Below are 26,223 nucleotides of genomic sequence, written 5' to 3'. Positions count from 1 at the left end.
CGGATTTGTAGTCCATAGGTTATTGTGAAGGTGAGTGTTTACCAGCGACCTCTGGTGGTTAGAGGTCGCTGGTAATCATGACAGAGACGAGTTTATATATAGTTTATTTATAGTTTACTGTAGTAAAGGACAAAGTATACTACAGTAATAACTATTACTTCATGATAGTTACTAATGATTCTACATATGTAGTGTAAGTCATTAATGAAGAATTGTGTGTGTGTATATATATATATACACACAATATATGCTTATTCCTAAATATTTCCCTTTACTAAAATTACTATAGTATTTTAAATGTGTATATACTATCATTTGTTTCTGTTTAGTACAGCATATCATTTACAGTAAATATTGAACTGAATAGTTATGCCTCATTGACAGTTTTATTGATCACTAAGATATGATTGACTTGGGTTTAAGTTGCTTCGATTTAAAAATGATAATTGCAAAAATAGCTTAGATGTAGCTAAGCTACTTTTGCAAAGTAGCTTTTAGCTTAGCTTGCTCCATTTCCCAGAGAGTAGCTTTTAGTGTAGTTAAGCTACATTTTAATTAGAGTAGCTACTGTAATAGCTTAGCTCACTACATTTTTCAAGTAGCTTGCCCAACTCTGCTAATAACCTTAACTTTTCCAAATTTGATTGTAATGCTATAACATTTATCTTTTGCAAAGCTGCTTTGAAACAATAATTGTTGTGAATAGCGCTATACAAATAAACTTGAATTCAATTCAATTCAATCGAATCAATCACAATTGTAATGGGAATGAGCATGACTGATTATCATTGATGATCATTTTGATTCTACCGGTGACTGTTTCTGTAAAATAATATGGGTCATTTAAAAACATAATTCAAAACCGACTGAAAATTCAAAACACTTCCTGTTTTTTATGTCCTTAGGTCAGACTTGTGGCGGCCTTATACAAGGTCTTAATGGAACTATAGAGAGTCCTGGCTTTCCCCATGGCTACCCTAACTATGCCAACTGTACATGGATCATAGTCACTGGAGAGCGGAATAGGATACAGTTGTACTTCCACACCTTCGCTCTGGAGGAGGACTTTGACATTGTCTCCATCTATGATGGACAACCACAGCCGGGCAACCTGAAGATGAGGTGAGGCTTATGCTTTTTGTTTCCCATCTAAAATGCGTTGTCATATGCATTTTTGTTTAGTTTGTAAATAGATGGATTGTTATTGTTGAAGCTATTTCTCCATGTTCTTCATGAATGGAGCTCTGTGTCAGATTGCACCTTATGAATATCCTTATATAAGCGATGGGAAGTGCTTGATTGTCATTTCTTCTGACTGCATTTTATTGACATAAATTACCCAAGAACATCAGAGAAGAGTGGAAGAAGTGGCTCCTGGTAAATTCTTGTTATAAATTGTTGGAAGCACAAATGCCAAATGCAGTTTCTCAGTATTTAAGGGTCAGTGTATGATTCCTGAGTTGTTTATATGTAGATAAAGCTGACATAATGATTAAAATACGCTAATGTATATATTCTTTTAAAAACTTTTCTTTAAAAAAATGTTTATTAAAGCAGCATTTAGGTACAGTGATATAGTCAGACAAAATATCCAATTTAAAGCAAAAAATAAATAAATAACTGTACATTGTTAAGGAAATTTACTAAAGCTTTACATGCATGCATATATACATACATACATATGTTAACCGGACACTTTGTTAGGTACACCTTACCAATACCGTGTTCAGAACGGCCTTAATCCTTCGTCAACAAGGTACTGGAAATAGTCCTTAGAGATTTTGGTCCAGATTGGCATGATGGCATCACAGAGTTGCTGCAGATTTGTCGGCTGCACATCCATAATTCTTAGAATTACATTCTAATTCTTCACTTTCGCCAATTAGTGAAGTTTTTTCCTCTCCGCTGTCGCCACTGGCTTGCATGGTTCGGGATCTGTAGAACTGCGCATCGATGGATTTGCTCTTTGGACTCTCAGTAGTGAATATTAAACCACACTGAACTGAGCTAAACTGAACTGAACTTAACTCTGAAAACTGAACTGACACAGTTTCAATTTACTATGATCTTCTATGTGAAGCTGCTTTGATACAATCTACATTGTAAAAGCGCTATACAAATAAAGGTGAATTGTATTGAATTGATGTAAATCTCCCATTCCACCACATCCCAAAGGTGCGCTAATGGATTGGGTTCTGGTGACTGTGGAGGCCATTTGAGTACAGTGAACTCATTATCATGTTCAAGAAGCCAGTCTGAGATGATTCACACTTAATGACATGCATGGGGTGTTATCCTGCTGGAAGTGGATATCAGAAGATGGGTACACTTTGTTCACAAAGGCGTGGACATGATCAGCAACAATACTCAGGTAGGCTGTGGTGTTGACATGCTGCTCAATTGGTACTAATGGGCCCAAAGTGTGCCAAGAAAATATCCCCACAACATTACACCACCACCACCAACCTAAAGTTGAAGGCAGGATGGATCCATGCTTTCATGTTGTTGATGCCAAATTCTGACCTTACTCTACATTTCGAATGTCGCAGCAGAAATCGAGACTCATCAGACCAGGCAACGTTTTTCCAATCTTCTATTGTTCAATTTAGGTGAGCCTGTGTGAACTGTAGCCTCAGTGTCCTATTCTTAGCTGACAGGAGTGGCACCTGGTGTGGTCTTTTGCTGCTGTAGCCCATCTGCCTCAAGGTTCAACATGTTGTGCGTTCAGAGATGCTCTTCTGCGTACCTCAGTTGTAACAAATGTTCATTTATATAGTCTGGCCATTCTCCTCCGACCTCTGGCATCAACAAGGCATTTGCTCTCACAGAACTGCCGCTCACTGGATATTTTCCCGTTTTCTGACCATTCTATGTAATCCCTAGAGATGGTTGTGCGTGAAAATCCCAGTCGATCAGCAGTTTCTGAAATACTCAGGCCAGCCCATCTGGCAGCAAAAACCATGCCACGTTCAAAGTCACTTAAATCACCTTTCTTCCCCATTCTGATGCTCGGTTTGAACTGCAGCAGATCGTCTTGACCATGTATTCATGCCTAAATGCATTGAGTGGCTGCCATGTGATTGGCTGATTATAAGTTTGCGTTAATGAGCAGTTGGACAGGTGTACCTAATAAAGTGGCCAGTAAGTATGTATACATACATACATACGTACACAGAAAGAAAATTGAAGTTGTTTTAAACAGCAAATATGCAGATCAAATGTAATAATAGAGCTTATTCCATTACCCCCTTTGCTTTGTAACTAGGACCTCTTCTTCTTTGAATTGATTAACGCAGAAAAGTCTTAAAGAAAAAGGAATGCTTTACAGCTAAAAAAAAATTGTCTTATTATTGTATTGGTTTTCCTGTTGATCTTTGCAATCTACATTGACAACAATCTGTATTGAAGACCGTATTTTAAAGACACAATAGACCTACACTGACCAATAGAATCAGCTTGATCAGTGGGAAGACATACAAGCACGCTCTTAACTATCCATGGTAAAAGGTAATAAAAGGATAATAAACACTTGCATTTGGACAAATTGAAGTGAACTGCCTGAACTGCTGCCAAATCAGCCATAATTGAGGATGCGTCCTCCATTCTGCTCACAAGAAATTATAGTCACGGATTTGTTTGCACCAAGTATGTGCGTTGGACAGAACACATAGGCTCGTGTGAGTCATTGCAAACACACATGCAAGCACACACACACATGCACACACATGCACAGTTATTGAATCTGATTGGGTGAAGCTGTGTGATAGTCTAGCGATAACAGCACTGCACCAGCCTCTTCACCAATGTATCACTCTTGCTGTACTTTGACAATTCTGCAGCTGTTGGATCATACACTTTGTTTTTTGAGATTATTTTTTGAGGAGGAAGTTTATTTATATAAATGTGGTTCATTTATAAGAATAGCATCTACTTGAAAATGTGTTTCAATGGTTTTGGAGATTGGACTTCCATCTGTTGCCCTCTTTTCCCACTTAAACACCCTTCTGATGGGCACTTATTCTGGATTTTGATGCATGTCTGTATAGTGGGTAAATGTGAAATCCAATTTGTTTTGGTATATCTAACAGCAATATTTGGTCACAGTCCATCTGCTATTTGTCCCAGAGCAAATAGAGTTGATTACAATGTTAATTTTTAAAATTGTATATATTTATACACTTTAAAACACTGATAAGGCGACCTTACTTCAAAAATCTGAGGAAACTGGTTGCCTTAAAAGCCCCATACAGGTGTTTTCACAAAAAAAAAAGGCAAGGAAAATGGGTGTGTTCAGCTTTGTTAAGGGGGAGTGTCGAGTAGCGAAAGAGGCAAGGGTTTGCATGAAAAAGGGAGTTTCAGTATGTGCTGATTTCACAGCGGCACACAAACACATAGGCAATGGAGACAGACTATGTTTACATGGACATCTGTGATCTAAGTGATTTGTCTTAATCTCAATAAGACAATAATATGATTAATAGTTTACATGAGTTGCTCTTTTTGAATGGTTCTTTCATGATCCCATTTACATGTTATAACACATAGTTTTGATAAACGTCATCACGTCACCCACGCTATTCACATTTTCTCAGGAGTTCATGTAATTTTGGTGTTTCATTCTTAGTTTTGTGGACTTTAACTGCCGTTTGGCACTTTCGGTTTCATTTAAGCAACATTCATTCATGCCCCCGTGACAAACAAGATATTGGATGCGAGTATGATCTGCTGAAGAGTGCAGTTTAATGGAATTTCTAATACTGCACACTTTATGGGAGAATAAAACCCCTCTGTATTTTTTGGTAACTTAGATGCACTCGGTAGGTTCAGAGAATAGTGTCAGAACAGCCGTGTATTATAGACTATCCTGTTACAAAATGCGGTGAAAATCCTACAAAACGGTAATATTTTGATTAAGGTGTTTACATGTTTACATTTGGAGAGCAACATTTACAGCAGACTTTCAGTCCATAAAATTTGCAGTGATATAATGCACTGTAAAGTTAGTAACTAAATCATTTTGACTTAACCCAAACTTAAAACCGACCCATACCCCCAAACAGGTCCCTAACCCCTGCCTGTATTCCACCTCAAGAGCACCACAAGTGTTCTGCAATACATTATGACCACGTAAGTACATTATTTTAAGTAGTACACTTATTTTTTGATGTAAGTACCTAGTAGCCACTTAATATAAAGTGTACCCCTTAGTTCAGTACTGTTTGTGATCGCCAGCTGTGTGCCTCCGCTGGAGATCACCTCCTGTATTCCTGCCGCACTACATCTCCCAGAAATAGATGCACCAATTTGTCCTGCCAGTCATCTGACACACATACACAGCTGAAACTCATCATCATGATTACCCTAGACTATTTAAACCCTTCAGTTTCACACACACTTTGCTGAGTACTTCGCAGTTCCATTCATTAGGCAAGTGTTTATCCTTGTTTTGACCTTTTGGACTGTTTATCGTGTATTTTGATTCTTTTCCGCTTGCCCAACTTTCACTTGTTTTTTGGATTACGCTTCTGGGTTATCTCTAGCACTGTATATGCCCTGCTTTTGACCCCTGCCTGTTTGACCATTCTCAAATAAAGCTGTTGTTTGGAATACCCCTGTCTGCAACGCCCATCCATTGCAACAATAGTCAGCCAAACAGCAATAGTCAGCAAAACAGCAGTTTTACTTGAGAAAAAAAATGTATTTGGAAAACAGTTTGTTTCTAACATTGGAACAAATGTGAGGCGATGCAAGCCAGGATAGCAAATAGTGTGAAACAAACATAAAAGTACCTCATTCATCCAGCTAGTTTTGACATCTCTGTCTTGGAGAGAAAAAATGACTTCATATTGTTTATTCCACTATGAAAGCCAAATTCCCTGTTAGAAAATATACATTACTTTAGCTTGATTCACTGTTTAGATGCACTAGAAATGCATGCTGAGGAAATCTGCTGGTTACAAACTAAAGCTAAAATAAACTTAAACACTGAAACCTGCATTTTCATGATCTCTCCTTTAAACTGTCTGGACATGGGGCTAAATACAAAATAAATAATAAATAAAATAGTTGCTAGTGTGGATCCAAATGAAATAAGTAATTTATATGTTTTGGGTTCATGTTGTGCCAGCACACTGCACAAACTCCTCCAATTAGCAGTTGTGACCTGTAGTAAAACAGAATTCTGGTTAGAAAATTTTCTGTGCCCACTGATATGCTTAATTTGTTGTAAATAGTTTTATTTTGGGTTAAAAAAACTTTTTTTCAAGGCTAATTAACTCTGAATTAGATTAATCTGAATAAAAGAAATGTCTGTAATACACTCTACAATTTGACTTGTTTTTATGAAATATATAGCTGAGTATCATCAACAAAACTAACGTTGCATTTTCTAAAAAAATTGATGGCAGGAAAACTTTAAACAGGAGGGAGCCCAAAGACAGATCCTTGTGGCACTCCATACTATACTGCTTTCTAATTAGCATGCCTTGCATTTTAAATAAACAGATTGTAAAACTGATTATGAGATGGTGTCTTGGTCTGTGCAAGATGCTATCCAGCAAACAACTATGTGTTTGATAGACGTCTAATAGACATCTAAACGTAGACAGCTTGGCTAAAACAAGGGTAAACTTTTTGCTGTCAGTGAAAATCTAATAGATGTCTAAGAACAGCCCAAAAACTAGACTAGTCGTCCAAATAGACAGATAAGACAGACATTTATATGTGTAGTCATTCATTTCTGTTTATTTTGATAACTAGTCTAGTTTGGCCTATTCTTAGACGTCTATTAGATTTTCACTGACAGCCCAAATTTAGCCTTGTTTTAGCCAAGACGACTATGTTTAGATGTCTATTAGACATCTTTTGAAAAAAAAAAGATTGCTGGGTGTTGCCCATTCTCATAATTTTGTGAAGTTCTAGTTTGATAGTGTAACCCACCGGTCTGCAAACAACCAAGTCTGAGCTGGGGATCGAACATGTGATTCTTTGTATGGGAGTGGATTGCTCTAACAAGGAGGCTAAAGACCATGCCCTCTAGCATCTGCCCCTAGAACACCTTTTGAGGTCAGAGGAGTGAGGTTCACCTGCATAGCACTTCGCTAGCTGGCGTCGGTTGCACTTATCTCCCCTAAACCTCACTCCCATCCCGAACAAACCCCCATGTATAGCCAACCGGTCCTACTGGCACCCAACCCGGTCTGAGCTGGGATCAAACCGCCCAGTCTTTATATGGGAGTTGATTGCTCTAACAAGGAGGCTAAAGACCATGGCCTCTAGTGTCTGTCGCTTAGAACACCTTTTGAGGTCAGAGGAGTGAGGTTTACCTCCATAGCACTTCGCTAGCTGGCGTCGGCTACAATAGTGAATCAGAGTTTTTAAAACAGTAGTCATTTACAAAAAAAATGGGTCTCACTAATATATAACAGCCATGATGTGACAGGAATTCCACTCCAACCCAGCTGGGGTTTAGGGCCATCGCATAGAAAAACCTAGAATATTCCGATAAAAGATTCCAGCTATTAATAAAAAGTGGTAACTGTTATTTACACCCTGGCAATAAACAGTAATTTAGCTCAAATGATCCACTGACCTTTAATTTTCTCATCTGCAAATAGGAAGCAGTCCAGACACGATGGTCTGTGTTGAGCAAAGCTGTGCACCGTCTCAATCTGGCTCCCGAAGTCCCTCTTTCTTTATAACTAATTGTTATCTATTCTCATATGCCATTTTTAACCCTAACCCTTTTAAAATTAAACAAAAGACAATATTAATGAAGTTTCAGCCATTTTATGCACAGTAATATCTGTTGTCATAAAATATAGACTCTGAAACTGATTAAGAGAGGATTTACTGAAGATCACAGAAAGCATGTTAGTAAACTAAACAGTCCAGGGGATGATTAGAATGCACTATACTTCAGGTAAGTAAAGCAGGTATTTTTTAACTTTGTAGTAGGACACAACTTGATGAGGGGCATACTCTGGAGAGGATCACAAGGAAGATGCAATCATTGGAGATAGATTTCTAGAGTAGAATCATTTGCTGGAGAATTCAAAATGAGTCAGGTAAGTTGAACTAACCTGTTGATGAGTTGATGACCATTAGATGGGTTGACGAAGAGCACAGGATGAAGTACACACTTTTTTCTCTGGAGATTCTTATAGTGCAATGATTCAAGGTGAGATGTCAGCCTTTAAATTCTTAAAGTCTGGATGATAGGACTTTGTGAAGCTGAATGAGTGAAGTATAAAGTCCACCTGGCCTGCCGTGGGTCAAGATATTTAGCATCTCACAGACATTCCAGGTTTTCATGATCTCTATAGACAACCAATGGAAATGAACTTCTCTATGACAAGCTTAATGAATAAAAGCTCTCGATTTCCAATGTCATAGTTCTAACCTAGGGTGAGCTTCATAGGATGAAGTGCTTTGTCTGATGTCACCTTTAATGTATACAAAAATAAATAACAATAATAATAATTGAAATAAAATTTGGATAGATATCTTGGAAACAATACCTTATACCTTAAATGGCTTACTTGTAGTTGACTCTGCATATTAATCTAGGATAAGAGGGCACAACAAAATTACATACTTTGGAATAAATTGATTGCATTCCAGTAAAAGATTGTATTTAATGTATGTTCTTATGGTTGTAGTGTCTTTCTGCTGGGATAAGTTCACCTTCACCTTCTGTAGCAAGGTCTCTGCAATCTGGAGAAAGTTGAAATAGACTTGTTAATTCAACATAGGCTCGTTTTGAAAACGTCGCCCTATATACATTTCTGGAGATCAGGAATTATGTAGTCAGAAGTACGTATGGCTGCATTTCGTCTTTAAACGAATGCTACAGGGCAGTTTGATGCAGTTTCTTTTTACGCTTACCAGCTGACCGCTTACCTCTGTATGGACGACTTTACCAGTTTTGTTCCAGTTAGCTTGCCATGTACGTTGGCGGACTTGAGATGCAGAGAGTAGCTGACCACGATGATGGGGTTTGAATCTGGCTCCAGAAAGGGGGTAAGACAAAAACAGAAGCCAAAAATTTAATAAACAGAGTGAAAATGTAGTAAAATCTGAAAACCTGGTTTAAAATCAGGCGAGGGCTTACTATTTCTGTATTGCTTTTAAAAACTGTCATTTGTGGTTAGCGAAGTTGGTGGGCTCTGGTCAATCGGTGCTTTTGAAAACACTATTGGTTGGGTTTAGGGAAGGAGGAGGGTGGGTCAGTTGATCAGGCATTCAGTCAGTTAGTCAGTCGACAGCGGCCTCTAGTGAATTTATGTGAGAACAGCTGGTGTGAATGGCATTCGTGAGAGAAATTTGAGATCTGAAAAAGCGTACACAGCGGCCTCTGGTGGATTTGCGAAAACAAACTGCAAAAAAACTTCCAGAAATGTTAATTGCTGTACATTTTCAGAATGAGCCTCGGTTTTTTTAATTAGTTGACTTTGTTCTTATCTACACTCACACTACCAACAAAATTGGCAATTTCCAACAACACAAGCGTCTTTGTGAACAGGATGAAGGCATATCTAATGACTTGATAAATGTTTGCATACTATTACGACTAATTTAGACACCACTAAAACAGCAGAGTTTTACTTTATTAACAAGAATTAAATACTTTAAATACTTTATTTTTTTGTTGTTGCAGTTTTTGTTTTCACAAATCGCTGGTCGCTGTGTACGATTTTTTAGATCTCAAGTCTCTCTCACAAGCGCCATTCGCACCTGCTGTTCTCACAGAAATCCACTAGAGGCCGCTGTCGACTGACTGACTAACTGACCGATAACCCCACCTGCCTCCTCCCTAAACCCAACCAATAATGTTTAAAAAGCAAAGACTGACCCGCCCACAACCCAATCGCAGTGTTAAAAGCCCTCTGATTTTATGTTTTCAGACTTTACCACATTCTCACCCTGTTATTTACTTGTTTATTTTATTTTTTAGCTTTTGTTTTTGTCTTACCTGCTTTCTGGAACAGTTCTTCACTGGACTTGAATCTAGTTGTCGTTGTCAACTCTGCGTCCAAAGTCTGCCGACGTACAGTACATGTCAAGCTATCACACAAACTGATAACAGCGGGAAAGCCGTACATACGGAACTAAGCGGTTAGCTGTTATGCGAGAAAAGAACGTGTCATACCGCACCATAGCGTTGCTTAAAGATGAAATGCAGCCATACATAGCTCTGGCTACATGATTCATAATCTCCAGAAATGTATATAGGGCTACGTTTTTAGAGTAAGCCTATGTTGAATATTTTAGTTTAACCACCAATATCAATATCATCAAGGTCTTTCATCACATTTTTTAAAAGAAATGTCCAGTTCAAAGATATGTGCAGTCTACCATACCATAATTCTGATGACACACTTGCCAACTTTTAGAGCACCGTTGCTGGGCAACATTGGGAAATGATGCCTTCAAAGGGCAACCAAGTGAGACGCAGGGCAACTAATTAGGGCAGCTGGATCTAGTTACAGTTTTGTTACCCATTCTCTATGGGAAAGAAGCCAAGCAACATTGCTCTACAATTTTGCCCGGCAACATTGCTCATAGAGTTGCCCCATGTATCATCAGCATTAGAGTGACACTAGAATGTCAACATGAAACATGAAGTATAGAGAAAATTGACAGGAAACGGCTAAGTTGCTAGTTGTGTGAACTTTAAAAGCATAGTTTAACCCAAAATTAAAGTTTGTTGTTAATTTACTTACCGCAATTCTAAGTGCCATTAAAAGTTAACTAAGTTAAACATATAGTTATAGTTCTTTTCTATAGTCTAGTGCTTGTTTCATGCTACATGTAATGACATACAGTTGAAGTCAGAATTATTAGCCCCCGTTTATTTTCTTCCCCCAATTTCTGTTTAACGGAGCGAAGATTTTTTCAATACATTTCTAAACATAATAGTTTTAATAACTCATTTTTATTAGCTGATTTATTTTCTCTTTGCCATGATGACAGTAAATAATATTTTACTAGATATTTTTAAGACACTTCTATACAGCTAAAAGTGATATTTAAAGGCTTAACTAGGTTTATTAGGTTAACTAGGCAGGTTAGGGTAATTAGGCAAGTCATTGTATAAAGATAATTTGTTCTGTAGACTATCGAAAAAGTGTATAGCTTAAAGGGGCTAATAATTTTGTCCTTAAAATGGTGTTTAAAAAATTAAAAACGGCTTTTATTCTTGTCGAAAGAAAACAAATAAGACTTTCTTCAGAAGAAAAAATATTATCAGACGTACTGTGAAAATTTCCTTGCTTGGTTAATATCATTTGGGAAATATTAAAAAAAGAAAAAATTCAAAGGGGGCCTAATAAATCTGACTTCAACTGTATATATCAGGGTTGGGCGATGTTGACAAATTTGGCGTTGTATGATGTCTAATGTAACACATCGCGATGGACAATGGCATCAGCATCATAGGCGGGGTAAATTAATTATTTATGAATAATTCGTTAATTCATAACGAATTAATTATTTGTAGCCTACCGTTTCAACTACCTGACCCGCATGGTCTTTGTTTTACCCGTAACCAAATCATAAATAAATAAAGATAAGTTACACACAAACTACCACCTGTCAATCACTTTTTCCGCAGGACTCTGGCATGAATAGGCAGAGTGATCTGTGTCGTTATAATGGCGTCGACAAACTTGATTGGTTAAAAAAGGTGCACAACCAATAGCAACCAGCCAACAGTATCTGAGGTTTAGCTAAAATTACTAAGTACAAATGTGAAAGTGAAAGATTGAAGCAGTGTACTGACGCTGTTACACGTTACCTGATAGATTCGAAAGACCGAAGAGTCGTAAGATAGAGACAAGATTAATTAAATATCACGTTTTACAATTATAGTGAGACGCCATCCAGCGGTACATGCTTGATAAACTGTCCAATGTGCACTGCCTTCTGGAGCTCAGACGAGCGCATGACAGTATGTGTGGCTGTGTCTGTGTGTGTGTGTGTGTGTGTGTGGTCATGTGATGTGCGTTTTCAGCCAACAGAGGGCTTTTCAGAAATGCTAGGTAAAACAGTGTGGATGTGGGTCATTTTCGTTCTAAAATGCCATTTTAAAACGAAGACGTATGAGTGTGTATTTTTAATGAGCGGGTTTGCGACGGAGGCGGGGTGGAGGAGGGCAATGCCGGCTCAGCATCGTGTTGTCTATCCGCCATCTGCGATGGACGATGTCATCGTCTATTGGCCCAACCCTAATATATATTGTTAGGTTAATGTGTATATTGTAAAATGTGCTGTGTATACAGTATTTGTAAGGAGGCAACAGACTCATTCAACCTATATGCACGTTTTTTTTTTGTATCGTGTCTTCATTCAACGCTTATTTAGATTTTTCTGGAGTGAAACACTGCTCTGGTGACAAAGTTAGCTCACTACATCTAGCTAAAATAAAGCTCTCCGCCACTTCGCTGTCAGTTGCTGAGGAAATGTGATGGATTGCTAAGTAGATTTTCAGTTTGATGATTCCATCATGATGTATTATGCTAAAGGTGTCACTTTAATGGTGCATCCAGACAACAGTCACTGAGAGATGATTCTCAAATGAGTCATTCAGTACAGATGAACAGCAGTTCCTCTAGCTGTGTAATATAACATATCTGATGCTGCTGACGCTTGTTTGCTAATTAAGCAGAAACCATGCAGGCATGCATCACTCAGAAAAGTTGATCCGTGTGTCACATGGGCCATGATGGAGCTGTGTCTTACAGGCTTTAGAGCCTGACACCAAACATGCTGTGACTGATGTGTCAAACTCCAAGCATGACACATAAGTGCCGTCTGCTCTCTTTACAGTCTATGTTGTGGATTTGAAACCTGTGAGAGAAAGGCAATAACCAGTTCAGATGTGAGCTGTCTCCTGACCACAAGGTGTCAGTGAAACCTTAATGCAGTATTTCGCTAATGAAATCCTTACATCTTCCATGCATAAAAGGGTGGGAGGGGAGGGAACAAGGCTTTCGGAGATAACCAGTCACTCGAACAAATCCAGAACACCGGATAAAGAATCAAGCTAGCTGAACTAAGAAAGCATTTTGTGCAACCAAGAAGTGGGAAGATTGCTTTATGCTGTTAGCCCTGTTGTTACACTTTGATAATTCTTTAAGCTTCTTTATTCATGCACAGAAAAGATAAAAAAAGTCAAAGTTTTGATATAAACAAAAAAAAAGGACAAAAAGAAAAGTATGGATCGAGAGATGAAATGAACATGAATTGAACAAATATAAAAGTATTGACAAAGTATAAACTGGAAACAGGAACTCCCTCCAACATTTGAATTATTGAAAAATATCATAAATGACACACTGCACTTAATACTTAACATATAGCTTAAAAACAAAACACACATATTTTTAAAAACCTGGAAATTTTTTATGGACTCTTTATGAACCCTTTGACCTGAGCCTGCATAATACCCATTGTTAACACACTGACCATTCACAAGCTGTTATTTGAGTTCTGTTTTAATCTAGTAACATCCACTGGATTTGTTGATGCACAGATTTTTATATTTGAATACGCTGATGCTACACTTAATGCTGAATATTCTTTTTGTCAATCGTGCTGTTTGTTATATTGTAAAATGATGAATAAATAATAAAAAATAAGTGACAAAGTATTACTGTGAAATACCAGGGTTAACAACAACAGCTGTTTGAGAAGAGATTGTGAGCAACTGTGGAGATGAGAGTGGAGTGGAAAATAACCTTGAGTTGATTGATTGACATGGGAATCACAGTGGGTAGCACGATCGCCTCACAGCAAGAAGGTCGCTGGTTCGAGCCCCGGCTGGGTTAGTTAGCGTTCTTATGTGGAGTTGCTCTGCCAGTGTTCACGTGGGTTTCCTCTGGGTGCTCCGGTTTCCCCCACAATCTAAAGACGTGATGTTTAGGTGAATTGGTATGGGTGTTTGCAAGTGTTGGGTTGCGGCTGGAAGAGCATCCACTGCATAAAATCATTTGCTGGATACTGGTTTGCTGGATTGTTGGGACTAATAAATTAATGAAGGGACTAAGCTGAAAAGAAAATGAATGAATGAATGAATGATTGATTGACACAAATATCATAATGCTGCCAACAAGATGGATGGAAAAACACAAGGAAAAATGAATCGATGAACATATCATATGCGAGTCATTGGGGCAATAAGGTAACAATAATAATAATGCTAATAATTATTAATTAGGGGACTCCTGTATTTGTGCGCTGTTGGGGACTTCTCAAACTGAAATATCAACATTACATTGCAACTTAGGCTTATTCTGAAGAAGTAGCCCTATATACAGTTGAAGTTAGAATTATTAATTAAGTCAGAAGATAATTATCTTTTTAAAATATTTCCCAAATAATGTTTAACAGAGCCAAGAAATTTTCACAGTATGTCTGATAATATTTTTTCTTATTTGTTTTATTTCGGCTAGACTAAAAGCAGTTTTAAATTTTTTAAAACCCATTTTAAGGTCAAAATTATTAGCCCCTTTAAGCTATATTTTTTGATAGTAATATATAATAGAAATCAGTTATTAGAAATGAGTTATTAAAACTATTATGTTTAGAATTGTGTTGAGAAGTCAGTGCCAATAACCTTGTGGTTAAGTGCTCCCACATATAGCACCATGGTGCTCACGGCGACCAAAGTTCGATTCCTGGCTCGAGGTCCTTTGCTGACCCTTCCCCTCTCTCTGCTCCCAATACTTTCCTGTCTGTAACCTCCACTATCCAATTCAAATTAAAGGTGAAAAACCCCTAAAAAAATTATTTAAAAAAAAGAAATATGTTGAAAAAATCTTCGTTTAATAGAAATTGGGCAAAAAAATAAACATGGGGGGCTAATAATTCCGGAGGGGGGCTAATAATTCTGACTTCAACTGTATGTTTCTGGAGTTTGCAAATTATGTAGCCAGAAGTATGTATGGCTGCATTTTATCTTTAAAAAGAATGCTACACGGCGGTATGCTGCCATTTTTTTTTCACTCTTACCAGCTGACCACTTACCTCCTGTGTCGTTACCGTGAGTTACAGTAGTTACCATAACCGACGTCCACCAAACAATTTCAGTTTTCCCGAAACACGACATCGTTAAATGATGAAAGCGCAAAAAAGAGCATCATATTTCTGAACAGACTTTAATAATTGTTTGCTATATAACATTAAAGGTCAGTCATGGATAATAAAAACATGTAGCTACAAACAGAAATTGTATGAACAATCACTATTCAGTTTATTATTTAAGTGGAAAGTTTTTTAAATGACTCACTCAGTGCGTCATGGTGGTGCTTTTATCAGTGTTTCCCGGTGTTGGGTTGCAGCTGGAAGGGCATCCACTCTGTAAAACATATGCTGGATAAATTAGCGGTTCATTTAGCTGTGGCGACCCCTGATAAATAAAGGGACTAAGCCGAAAAGAAATGAATGAATGACTGACTCAGTCTAATCTTCGAGAAGAGCCTACAGTAGCTCTTCCGCCATGTTTTCTGGCTGACTTAAGATCGATTTGCTTCGTCTCCCCCTATTCTGATCCATTCAACCAGTTTCATTTTCATTATGCCATTATTTAGTTTCGCTGCTCACTGTGAACCAACCAATCACCAACCAATGAGAGTGATTGTAAACATAAGAAAGCCTATTGGCTGAAAATATTGTAGAGGGCCAATAGTTAAACGGGACGTTTGCTTTAACTTGTGCATGGTGACTACCGTCATGTGCACACACACACACACAATCCGCACAGCCTTCACTTACACTAATTCACTTACCTCCATGTGGCTTGACTTTGACTTTATTAATCACCAAAGGGAAATTCACATGTCACAGCAGAGCTCTCCATATTAAAAATAGAAAAATAAATTACATGTATATAAAAATATATAAACATATAAAAAATGCTGTCTGGGCTTTCACTGCATCTCTACACCTTCCTTTCTTCATGTGTTCAATACTTTTCCCTTTTTCATTTGATTGCATTTGATAACTTTAATTTATCATTTGATAACTTTAATTGTAAACTAATTAGTTTTAATTTCTTTGCATTTATGGATTTCTTTGGTTGTTATCAAACATCCGGTGAAAACCAACAGCACCATTAGAATATGTGTTTTCTGAGAAAAATGCTGACATGTTCAATACTTATTTCCTCCACTGTTGATGTTTATCATCCACCTTGCTAATTAAATAATATTATTTAAGGGAGGAGTTGAGAGGATGCTGCATCAATAGTAACAAAGCCATTGTTAGTTTAACATTTGGCTATAGCTTCTGTCTGTCGCTCACAGAAACTGTCACATTTGACTGCACATACAGTTTATTTTGTGAATATGGTGCAGGAATACTGCATCAAAATTGCACAGCCTCCAGCACTGGAGACATAAGGTGCTCAGAGCGATCTAGAGAGAGAGAGAGAGAGAGAGAGAGAGAGAGAGTTCTTGCCTCACAGCAGAAGAATGCATCACTTTCTCACTGACTGATAGCACACATCACTAGTGCTGCTTTATGCACATCAAACACCTGCCATGGTGCATATGCTCTCCTCTGAGGAAAGAGTTGCTCTCAGGCTTTGCAAAATACACATACAAGCAGCAGAGATGAGTGATTAGACAGGTAAAAAAAATAACTGACAATACTGAAAGGGAATTTAGAAATAGGCTTGTAGTGGTGATAAATTGCGCTCTATGACATGTAATTTGAAGAACTGTACCAACACGTATACAGTAGTCAACATTCGAAGTGAATCAGACATGTTTTTTAAAACAGTCCCGGGACAAAAATGGGCAACCCAGTCTTATTTTGATAACGTACCCCTATATACATTTCTGGAGAGCACTAAATACATCCCAGGAGCTACGTTTTTTGCAGTTTTTGTTTTCGCGAATCTGCAAGAGGCCGCTGTGTATGTGTACACGGGTGGAATGAGTACTAAAAGGATCCAATATGCAAGTAAAACACTTTTATTGACATAGTCAATGTAGCAAGGAAACAACGTTCAAAACGATAAACAAACAAAAGATACACGGTGATCCCACACAAACGGGGATGGGAGAACAGACAGGAACAGAATAGCTGATCAGGGTATCAGGAGAATCTTCTAACCAGTCCTCAAGAGTACATCAAGAACTAACAACGAACTGACAAGAGACAAGAGATGCGCTGTCCAGATATATCCAGATATATAACAAGTGGCAGCTGGCAGGCTAATCAGGATAGCAGGGCTCGACATAGCACGTGACATGACACTGCCGCAACACCCTATTGAAAAAAACAGCTTAAACCAGCCTAGGCTGGTTGGCTGGTTTTAGAGGGGTTTTGGCCACTTCCAGGCTGGTTTCCAGCCATTTCCAGCCTGGTCTTAGCTGGTCAGGCTGAAAAATGACCAGCTAAAACCAGCTTGCCCAGCCTGGTTTAAGCTGGACATAGCTGGTTTTGGCTGGGCTCCCAGCCTGGCTAGGCTGGTCAAGCTGGTTTTAGCTGGTTATCTACCAGCCTGACCAGCTTACACCAGGCTGGAAATGGCTGGAAACCAGCCTGGAAGTGGCCAAAACCCCTCCAAAACCAGGCTGGTTGACCAGCTAAAACCAACCAACCAACCTAGGCTGGATTAAGCTGTTTTTTTCAGTAGGGCAGACACACGTGGAACACCAAACAAAACAAATCCATGTGACCAAACAGACACTGAGGAGTGCGCACAAATCTACAACCGTGACAGCATGCCTTTCGAGATCTCTGATTTCTGTCAAGAGTGCCATTCGCACCTGCTGTTCTCATGTAAATCCACCAGAGGCTGCTGTCGACTGATTGACTGACCGATCGACTGACTTATTAGTTTAAAGACATTAAAAGTAAGTAAAATAGATTAAAGGGGTGGCCCAGAGTGTATTTTTAAGGCTTGGTTGTGTTTATGGGGTGCAAAGCATTGTGTGCTCATGCTTCATTTGTAGAAAACACAGTTTTTCTCTGATTTTATACAGCTACTCAGCTAACATGAAAAAGACTGTCATATTTCCTAGTTCCTCTGAAGACCCGCACTCAAGGGGCTCTGATTGGTCAGCTAACATAATGTTCTGTGATTCGCAGATCAGCTCCAAATCACCAAGAAGCATCTCTGTTATAATATTACAGCACCTCTGGCTATGTCCCTTCACTGCACGGGGTGAATGTGTGTAACCTGAAGGGTTTATGACATCATTAACCCGGATGTTTTTTTTTGTAGTCCCCAAACTTCGTTCACTGTAGGCTTTGCTAAGCTAACTCTGTAAAAGCCAATGTCTCCCTTTGCATTGAATTTTGAGCGTCTTAGATTCAGAGATGTTGTTTATGTTCACACAGCTACATTACACATCAACTAAAGTTTAAAATATGATATCGTAGTGGACCACCCGTTTAAAGCTATCGTTTCAAAGCTGTTCGAATGTGAAACTGCGACTGGAAGTTCGAAGCATCCTCCTTACACATCCACGCTAAGCACAATGGGTAATTTTGCGTTCTAAGAAAAAGGTCTACGATTTTAAGACTAAACTTTGAAATGTGGCGATCTACTTTAAATGTAGACTACTATCTGTTTTAGAATTCAATCCAGGAAAAATACATTTATTGTATTTATTTTATTCATACACAGTGCTTTTTACTCATTTTAAAGTGAATTTGATGCACTTTCTCACATGGACTTATTCGCATAATTTCATTTTATCATTCTAGACTTTTTATATCAACTTTTTGGCCCTCAAAGATGGTTAAATATTTAGTTTGAACACATTTATTCCTTCTAAGCCCCTTTTGTGAGTGTATCTTTGGTCTCTCTGACCTGCAGTGTAAACATAGATGTTGTGGCTCTTTTCCAGCAAATGGATGACAGGGTAAATATTTGGTAAACTGCTCTAGGATCAGTCATTCTGCCATTTGTGTTGTAGCTGCACATAATAAATAATCCACTTATCTTTATATATATGGTAGTGGAGTTGATTTAACCTAACCTAACCTAACCTTTAACATAATATACTTATTAAAAATCTGCCCTTATTAAATGAAAGGAGGCAACATGCATTTGGAACATAATAGCCTGCAATCAGAAGCTTGTCAACTGTTTGTGTGAAACACTTACAGTTAGCAAGTATGCATTTATTTGTTTATTTATTAATTTATTTCTGAATGCGAATGCATTTTTATAGCTTGTGTTTTGTAAAAGCCACCTTACATTTGAGAACATGTTGTAATTACTATAATTGTTGTTACTATAGTTGTAATTACTATAATTGTTCATTTTGATTTATTTTAAGCAGAGTACAATCCTATTTCACATCATGGTTTTATTTAAATGCACTTTTATCAAGGGTAAACGAGCAATATTGATATAAAACGAGGCAAATCTTATGGATTTTACATTATGTTCTTTTAAAACTGCTTATGGTCTTTAAAATAGTCTGGGGCATTGATATGGAATAAACTGAAAGTGGATATTAAAAGTATTACAAATGTGGTTAGTTTTAGTTCATTTTTAATTTTACAGTATGCTTTAATGGTTATTAGGGGCCAAGCACCGGAGGTGCGTAGCCACCTATTGTAACCGCTCTGGTTCTTCTTTTGCTCTGGGAGTCTGTGGCAGCCCTATGAACCTTTGCGGCAACTTTGACACACTGATAGAGGACAGTCTGATCATCAGCCACAACAAATTTGGACTCTCTAACACAAACTCTCTAGGTCTACAACTTGTCACAAAGTTTAAATTATGTCAAAAATGTCTTCGGGACTGTGCCCTGGAGGTGCTCAAAAAATTCTGTCACAGCGCCACTTTTTGGTCAAACGTTATAACGATATTTCTAAAAATGCTAATAACTTTTGACTAATTTTGCCTATTGTTATGATACTTATCTTGATACATTAATTAGGTTGTTTTGAGAATATGGATACCAATTATGCCCTAATTTACTGGACTTCCTGTCCGCCATCTAACCTTAAGTCAAAAAACTACTTTTTTGAACTACTCCTACCTCGTTTGGCTGATTTGCGCCAAATTTGATTCAGATCATCTTCAGACCATATGCAGACTAAAAGTTATGGAAATTGTGTCGGCAGGTGTAACGGTTTTTGTTTACAGCACCAACAAATGCGATGGCATGATGCCAAACTACATCTGAGGTTGTTTCTCTGCAATACTTAAACATGATGACACCAAATTTTAGGTTTGTCATTGTCGCTTCACACTGAACACACCATAATAATTGGTTGAAAGCCTTTATTAACTAAGTTACATATTTGGTAATAACTTTTGACTGCATATGCTAATTTAGATGGAATTGGTCTCAAATTATTCCTTGAGTCATGTTGAAAACACAGATACCAATTATGTCATAATCTGCCAAACTTCCTGTCCGCCATTTTGATTTTGTTTAAACCATTCTTTTTTTAACTCCTCCTAGACCATTGGTCCAATCTTCACCAACTTTGACTCGGTTGATCATCTTCAGACCATGTAGACCAAAGTTATGGAATTCATGTCAATAGAGGTTTCTATTAGCATATGCACAAGCTTTATGTAATGCTGCCAGATGACATTACAGGCTGAATCACTGCAATGGTTTGATGTATTAAAACCAAATTTAATGTGTGTGATCTAGACATGAAATTGACCAAACTGCATCAGATTGAGCCACCTTCTGGGTAAAATTGACAAACAATTAAATTCTATCAATAGAAATCATACAAAGTTTATCGAATGACTTTTGAATAGTTTTGTCTATTGTCATTAGACTGGTCTTACAGATACCTTGTATCATACAGAGAACATTCATGTAATTTATTCCCTAATTGACACAACTTCCTGTCCACCATGTTGAATTAGTTTGGAAATCTGTTGTTTTGAAGTCTCCATACAGGGCCGGAGCAAGCTGAACTGCCGCTCTAGGCAAAGGACGATCAGGCTTCCCTCAACCAGAAAGTGGTTGCCGCCCTCTCTATTCTTCCGCCCTAGGCGCGGAAATAACTGCTGAGGACGCGGGTGGTGAGGGAGGTGTTGCGGACGCCGCCCTCTCTATTCTTCCGCCCTAGGCGCGGAAATAACTGCTGAGGACGCGGGTGGTGAGGAAGGTGTTGCGGATGCCGCCCTCTCTATTCTGCCACCCTAGGCGCGGAAATAACTGCTGAGGACGCGGGTGGTGAGGGAGGTGTTGCGGACGCCGCCCTCTCTATTCTGCCACCCAAGGCGCGGATATAACTGCTGAAGATGCGGGTGGTGAGGGAGGTGTCGCGGACACCACCCTCTCTATTCTGCCACCCTAGGCGTGGAAATAACTGCTGAGGACGCGGGTGGTGAGAGAGGTGTCGCGGACGCCGCCCTCTCTATTCTGCTGCCCTAGGCGCGGATATAACTGCTGAGGACGTGGGTGGTGAGGAAGGTGTCGCGGATGCCGCCCTCTCTATTCTGCCGCCCTAGGCGCGGATATAACTGCTGAGGCCGCGGGTGGTGAGGGAGGTGTCGCGGACACCGCCCTCTCTATTCTGCCGCCCTAGGCGGCAGCGTAGGTCACCTTTATGGACGCGCCGGCCCTGTCTCCATAGATATTTAGCCCAACTTCCCCCAAATTTGGCTCAGACCATGCTTCCAAAAAGTTATAGAGTTTTCCAGTTGCTCTGTAGCTTGTTGCTGTGCTTGTTTATGATGTGGCCGCTGGGTTGCTTGGCCCCGATAATTGCTGCTTGCAGCTATATTTTGTGATTTGTGATTGTTTTTCTCTTTATTCTTATAAGTTAGTGTCACAGTGTACCTGCTACCTTGAGTAGTATAATCTGTACTTCACATCAAGGACCACAATGGAAATAAGATTTGTTTTTAAAACTTTATTGAGTATATCCTTGAAAAATTAAATGTATTTACTTATTTTTTGTCAAATAAAAAAGAAAGAAAGATGGTTTCTCCTCTTACTGCTAGTGTTGTGTATGCTACTGATGCATACGTGCATCAAACTGAGCTTTGTGTGTATATCCCTGACAAATTAAGTATATTCACTTATTTTTTATCAAATAGAAAAAAGAAAGAAAGAAAGAAAGAAAGAAAGAAAGAAAGAAAGGAAGAAAGAAAGAGATGATTTATCCTCTCACTGCTCGTGTTGTGTATGCTTCTGATGCGTATGTGCATCAAACTGAGCATTAGCATGTTTGACATGAGCTCAGCCACATGCCACATTGTTGTCAGCACAAGACAGTGGCTGTTGTGTTGAAGCCAAATGCAAAGTATGTAGTTAATTAACAGTGACATGGAATTAGAAATACATTAATCTACTTGGGTTTAGTGGTGAACAATAAAGTATCTACAGATAAGGAAATAATTGTTTGTGTGATGTCTTCTTAAGCAGTTTTTGTGCTCAAAATACATATAATAGATATATAGTCTTGCCTAAAACATGGCTAAATTTGGTCTAATAGTCTAAAAAAATTTTTGTTTCTATAGCACCTTTACAATGAAGATTGCGTCAAAGCATCTTAACATATATTAAAGTAATGGCTACACATTTAAAGTAAATTTTTTATGTTTATTAGATTTTCACTGGCATCCCAAATTTAGCTTTGAACAAAGAAATCTATGTTCGGACATCTATTAGGTGTCTTTTCAACACACACACACAAACACAGAGGTTTGTTTTTTGTGAATTGTAGGGACATTACATAAGTTTTCATTGTTTGTTTACACTACCTGACAAGTCTTGTCGCTTATCCAAGTTTTAGCAACAGCAAATAATAACTTGACTTCTAGTTGATCATTTGGTATCAGAAGTGGCTTATATGAAAGGCAAAGGCCTCTAGATTATGCTTAATTTACTAAAATAAAATATAATCGTGCCTTGATTTTTAATTATTTAATTAGGACAGGAAGGTCTGACTTTGCTTAGACAAAAGTCTTGTCACTTAAAAGAAATAATGTACACTATAATATTTAAGTCATGGTCATGGTGACTCCAATGAGCTTGGATTACTGCATCCATACATCTTTGCAATGACTCAAATAACTCATTAATAAAGTCATCTGGAATGGCAAAGCGTTCTTGCAGGACTCCCAGAGTTCATCAAGATTCTTCAATGCCTCCCCCTTCATCTTACCCCAGACATGCTCAATAATGTTCATGTCTGGTGACTGGGCTGGCCAATGCTAAAGCACCTTGACCTTCTTTGCTTTCAGGAATTTTGATCTGGAGGCTGAAGTATGAGAAGGAGCGCTATCCTGCTGAAGAATTTGCCCTCTCCTGTGGTTTGTGATGTAATGGGCAGCACAGATGTCTTGATACCTCAGGCTGTTGATGTTGCCATCCACTCACCCCCACCCTGAATCTAACCCCAAACCATGATTTTTCCTTCACCAAACTTGACTGATATCTGTGAGAATCTTGCATCCATGCGGGTTCCAATAGGTCTTCTGCAGTATTTGTGATGATTGGGATGCAGTTCAACAGATGATTCATCTGAAAAATCTACCTTCTGCCACTTTTCCAAATGATCAACTAGAAGTCAAGTTATTATTTGTTGCTCTTACAGGAAACTGTGTTTTACTTTATAAAAAAAAAACTCATTCTGTGAAGATTTTTGCGAAAAGAGAACACCAGCATAATTCCTCATGTCCTTATAATTCACCACCTTCTTGTAATACCTGTATCATACCCATGTAGTTATATAGATTTGTGTCCTGATGTGTCACAAAAACACAAAAATGCAAACTGCATGTGTTACAGATGCAGACAATTTGTGTTACACTATTCTGAGCGTTATAATGTTGAAAATTATTTCTATCCTCATTCAGGTTGATTAATTATGACAGCTGACTAACCTTATCTTTGTGCAGTGCTGTATTGCTTTGACAAGTGTGTTGTTCGAGGGCACTAGACATACGGTGAGTCTGTATTTGTTGTTTTTTAAAGAGCATATTCATGCCTCCGAATTTCACCAGCAGGACTTCAACCAATGTGGAATCTTCATCAAATACCTGCTGTCAGTGTGAATTTACTCTGGATGGCCACAGTAGAATTTCATGAAAACTATCCTGCCACAACCTACGACTTCTTAATGAGATACAACATTACAAAATATGAACCACGACGTAGTCAAGCCAGACAATCCTTTTTGTTCATGGTTGACTTTTAAAATACCTATTAGTTATTTTATATTATTTATTGCACCTGTCACAATGCAGATTTCTTTGCCAAAATGACATCTTGGAGTATGAGTACAGGAATGAGTTTACCTTGCAGTAATTTTAGGTAAATCTCAAAATCTTCGGGCAGGTCATGTCGGGTGTGTCTCAAATAAAATATACTACAAACTTTTTTTTACAGTTGAAGGAAGAAGATTTTTTTTCAAGACATTTCTAAACATAATAGTTTCAATAATTAATTTCTGATAACTGATTTCATTTATCTTTGCCATGATTACAGAACTCAATATACTAGATCAGGCATGGGCAAACTTGATCCTCGAGGGCCGGTGTCCCTGCAGAGTTCTGCTCCAACACTAATCAAACACACCTGAACACCTTAATTAGTGTCTTTAAGATCACTAGAAAGCTACAAGCAGGTGTGTTTGATTAGGGTTGGAGCAAAACTATGCAGGGACGCCGGCTCTCCAGGTTCGAGTTTGCCCATCCCTGTACTAGATACTAGTATTCAGCTTAGATTCACATTTAAAAGCTTAACTATTAGGTTAATTAATGAGTCATTGTTAGGACTAGACAGAATCTGTGGACATTTTTTGCTATTTCTGCTGAGAGTTTTTTTTTTAAACGTTTATTTATGTGCTTTTTGCTTTTTATATAACTACAACAAAATACAGAAGGAAATAAAACAAAAAACACACACAAAAAAACACCCAATTCAATACACTACAATATAATGCATATAAAATACAATACATAAAAAACACTAACCTATGACAGAACAACCGAACAACAGAACACAGAGGGACAAATGCACATGAAAGCAAAATATAATTTAGCTGGTCAGGTAATGCATAAATAACAGCATCTGCTGAGAGTTTTGTAAAAAATCTGTGTATTTATGCAGACATTATATTGGGAGTATTGTAACTAAAAACTTAATTTATAAAATAAAAACAAAATAGCTTTTTTTTTAAACTTTTATTTAATGTTTACAATGCAAATCCATCTAGATTCCCTTATTTGGTAAATATAGCAAGTCTATCATATAATAAGTCTACTAAAAGACAGAAAATATTACTTTACAAACTATATTGTACATAAATCAATTGAACACTTTCATATTAGTCAATATTATAACTGAAATTAATTTAAAAACTGAATAAATAAAAATTTCTGCATTTTTACACAAATAAATAGACTCAATGATGGGCTAAAAATGTGCAGACATCTGCGGATTTCTGTGCGTGCAGATTCTGTGTGCCTAGTCATTGTGTAACAATGGTGTGTTCTAACGCCCGATTCACACGAGGCGTCAGCTTCAACGCTTCCCATTTACTTTGAAGGGGTGACGTCAGGCGTTGCCGAACAGCATTGTGGATCCGTCGGCGCCGCTTCAGAGGCGTTGCTCGCTGCAAAAGTTGGGCCTTGTTCAACTTTTCAAGCGCCGACGGAAGCGTCAGCCAATCAGATCGCTGTATGCAAATACACCAGCTCAGGCAGTGGCCTATTGCTGACTAATTTCATTGGCTGGCGCTGCTATGACGATCGCGTCAGCCCCAACTTCAGACACGCCCTCTGTCAAGCGTTGGCGCTGAAGCCCCGTGTGAATGGGGCGTAATAATATTGACCTAAAAGGTGCAGTATGTAAGTGTGACACCCAGTGGTTGAACTAGGTATTGCACTCCTGGATCAAAACACGTTTTCACTGGCCTCCTTTTCTGACGAGTCCATGCAAGCGCAGGTTGCCAGATTGAAATGAGTGTGCCTGGCTATCAAGCCTACAGGCTGATTTGAACCATTTTCTAACTAAAAGCAACTGCATGCGATAGAGGAAATATTTTCCATACTAAAAGTTTTTGTCCTATATAACACCTGAAATTTCTATTTTAAAAATTGGCTTCTATTTCTTACAGCTGAAGACCAGGATAAATGACAATGATCACCTCAGGTACACCTCATGTGCTTTATTAAGTGTTAAATGATAATAATGTGAGTTTGAATGCCATTTTACGTGACGTTTATTGCCATACTACTGAAAGCAGCAGCAGATAGTTCATCTCAGATCT

At 38.2% G+C, this 26,223-nt stretch overlaps 1 protein-coding gene across 1 annotated transcript in view; it reads left to right on the top strand.

Moving 5' to 3' along the window:
* The first annotated feature begins 834 nt into the window (after window positions 1-834).
* The window catches only part of LOC130239330 (CUB and sushi domain-containing protein 1-like), a 551,687-nt gene continuing 526,298 nt past the window's right edge, over window positions 835-26,223 (top strand). Inside the window, exons 1-2 of the mRNA XM_056470435.1 lie at window positions 835-838; window positions 906-1,122. Coding sequence (XP_056326410.1) covers window positions 835-838; window positions 906-1,122 — 221 coding nt within the window. The remainder of the gene's footprint in view (window positions 839-905; window positions 1,123-26,223) is intronic.

Source organism: Danio aesculapii, chromosome 13 (genome assembly GCF_903798145.1).
Source record: "Danio aesculapii chromosome 13, fDanAes4.1, whole genome shotgun sequence".
NCBI lineage: Eukaryota > Metazoa > Chordata > Actinopteri > Cypriniformes > Danionidae > Danio > Danio aesculapii.
The sequence above is the reverse complement of the archived record's forward strand: the minus strand, read 5'-3'. Positions and strand labels throughout refer to the sequence as shown.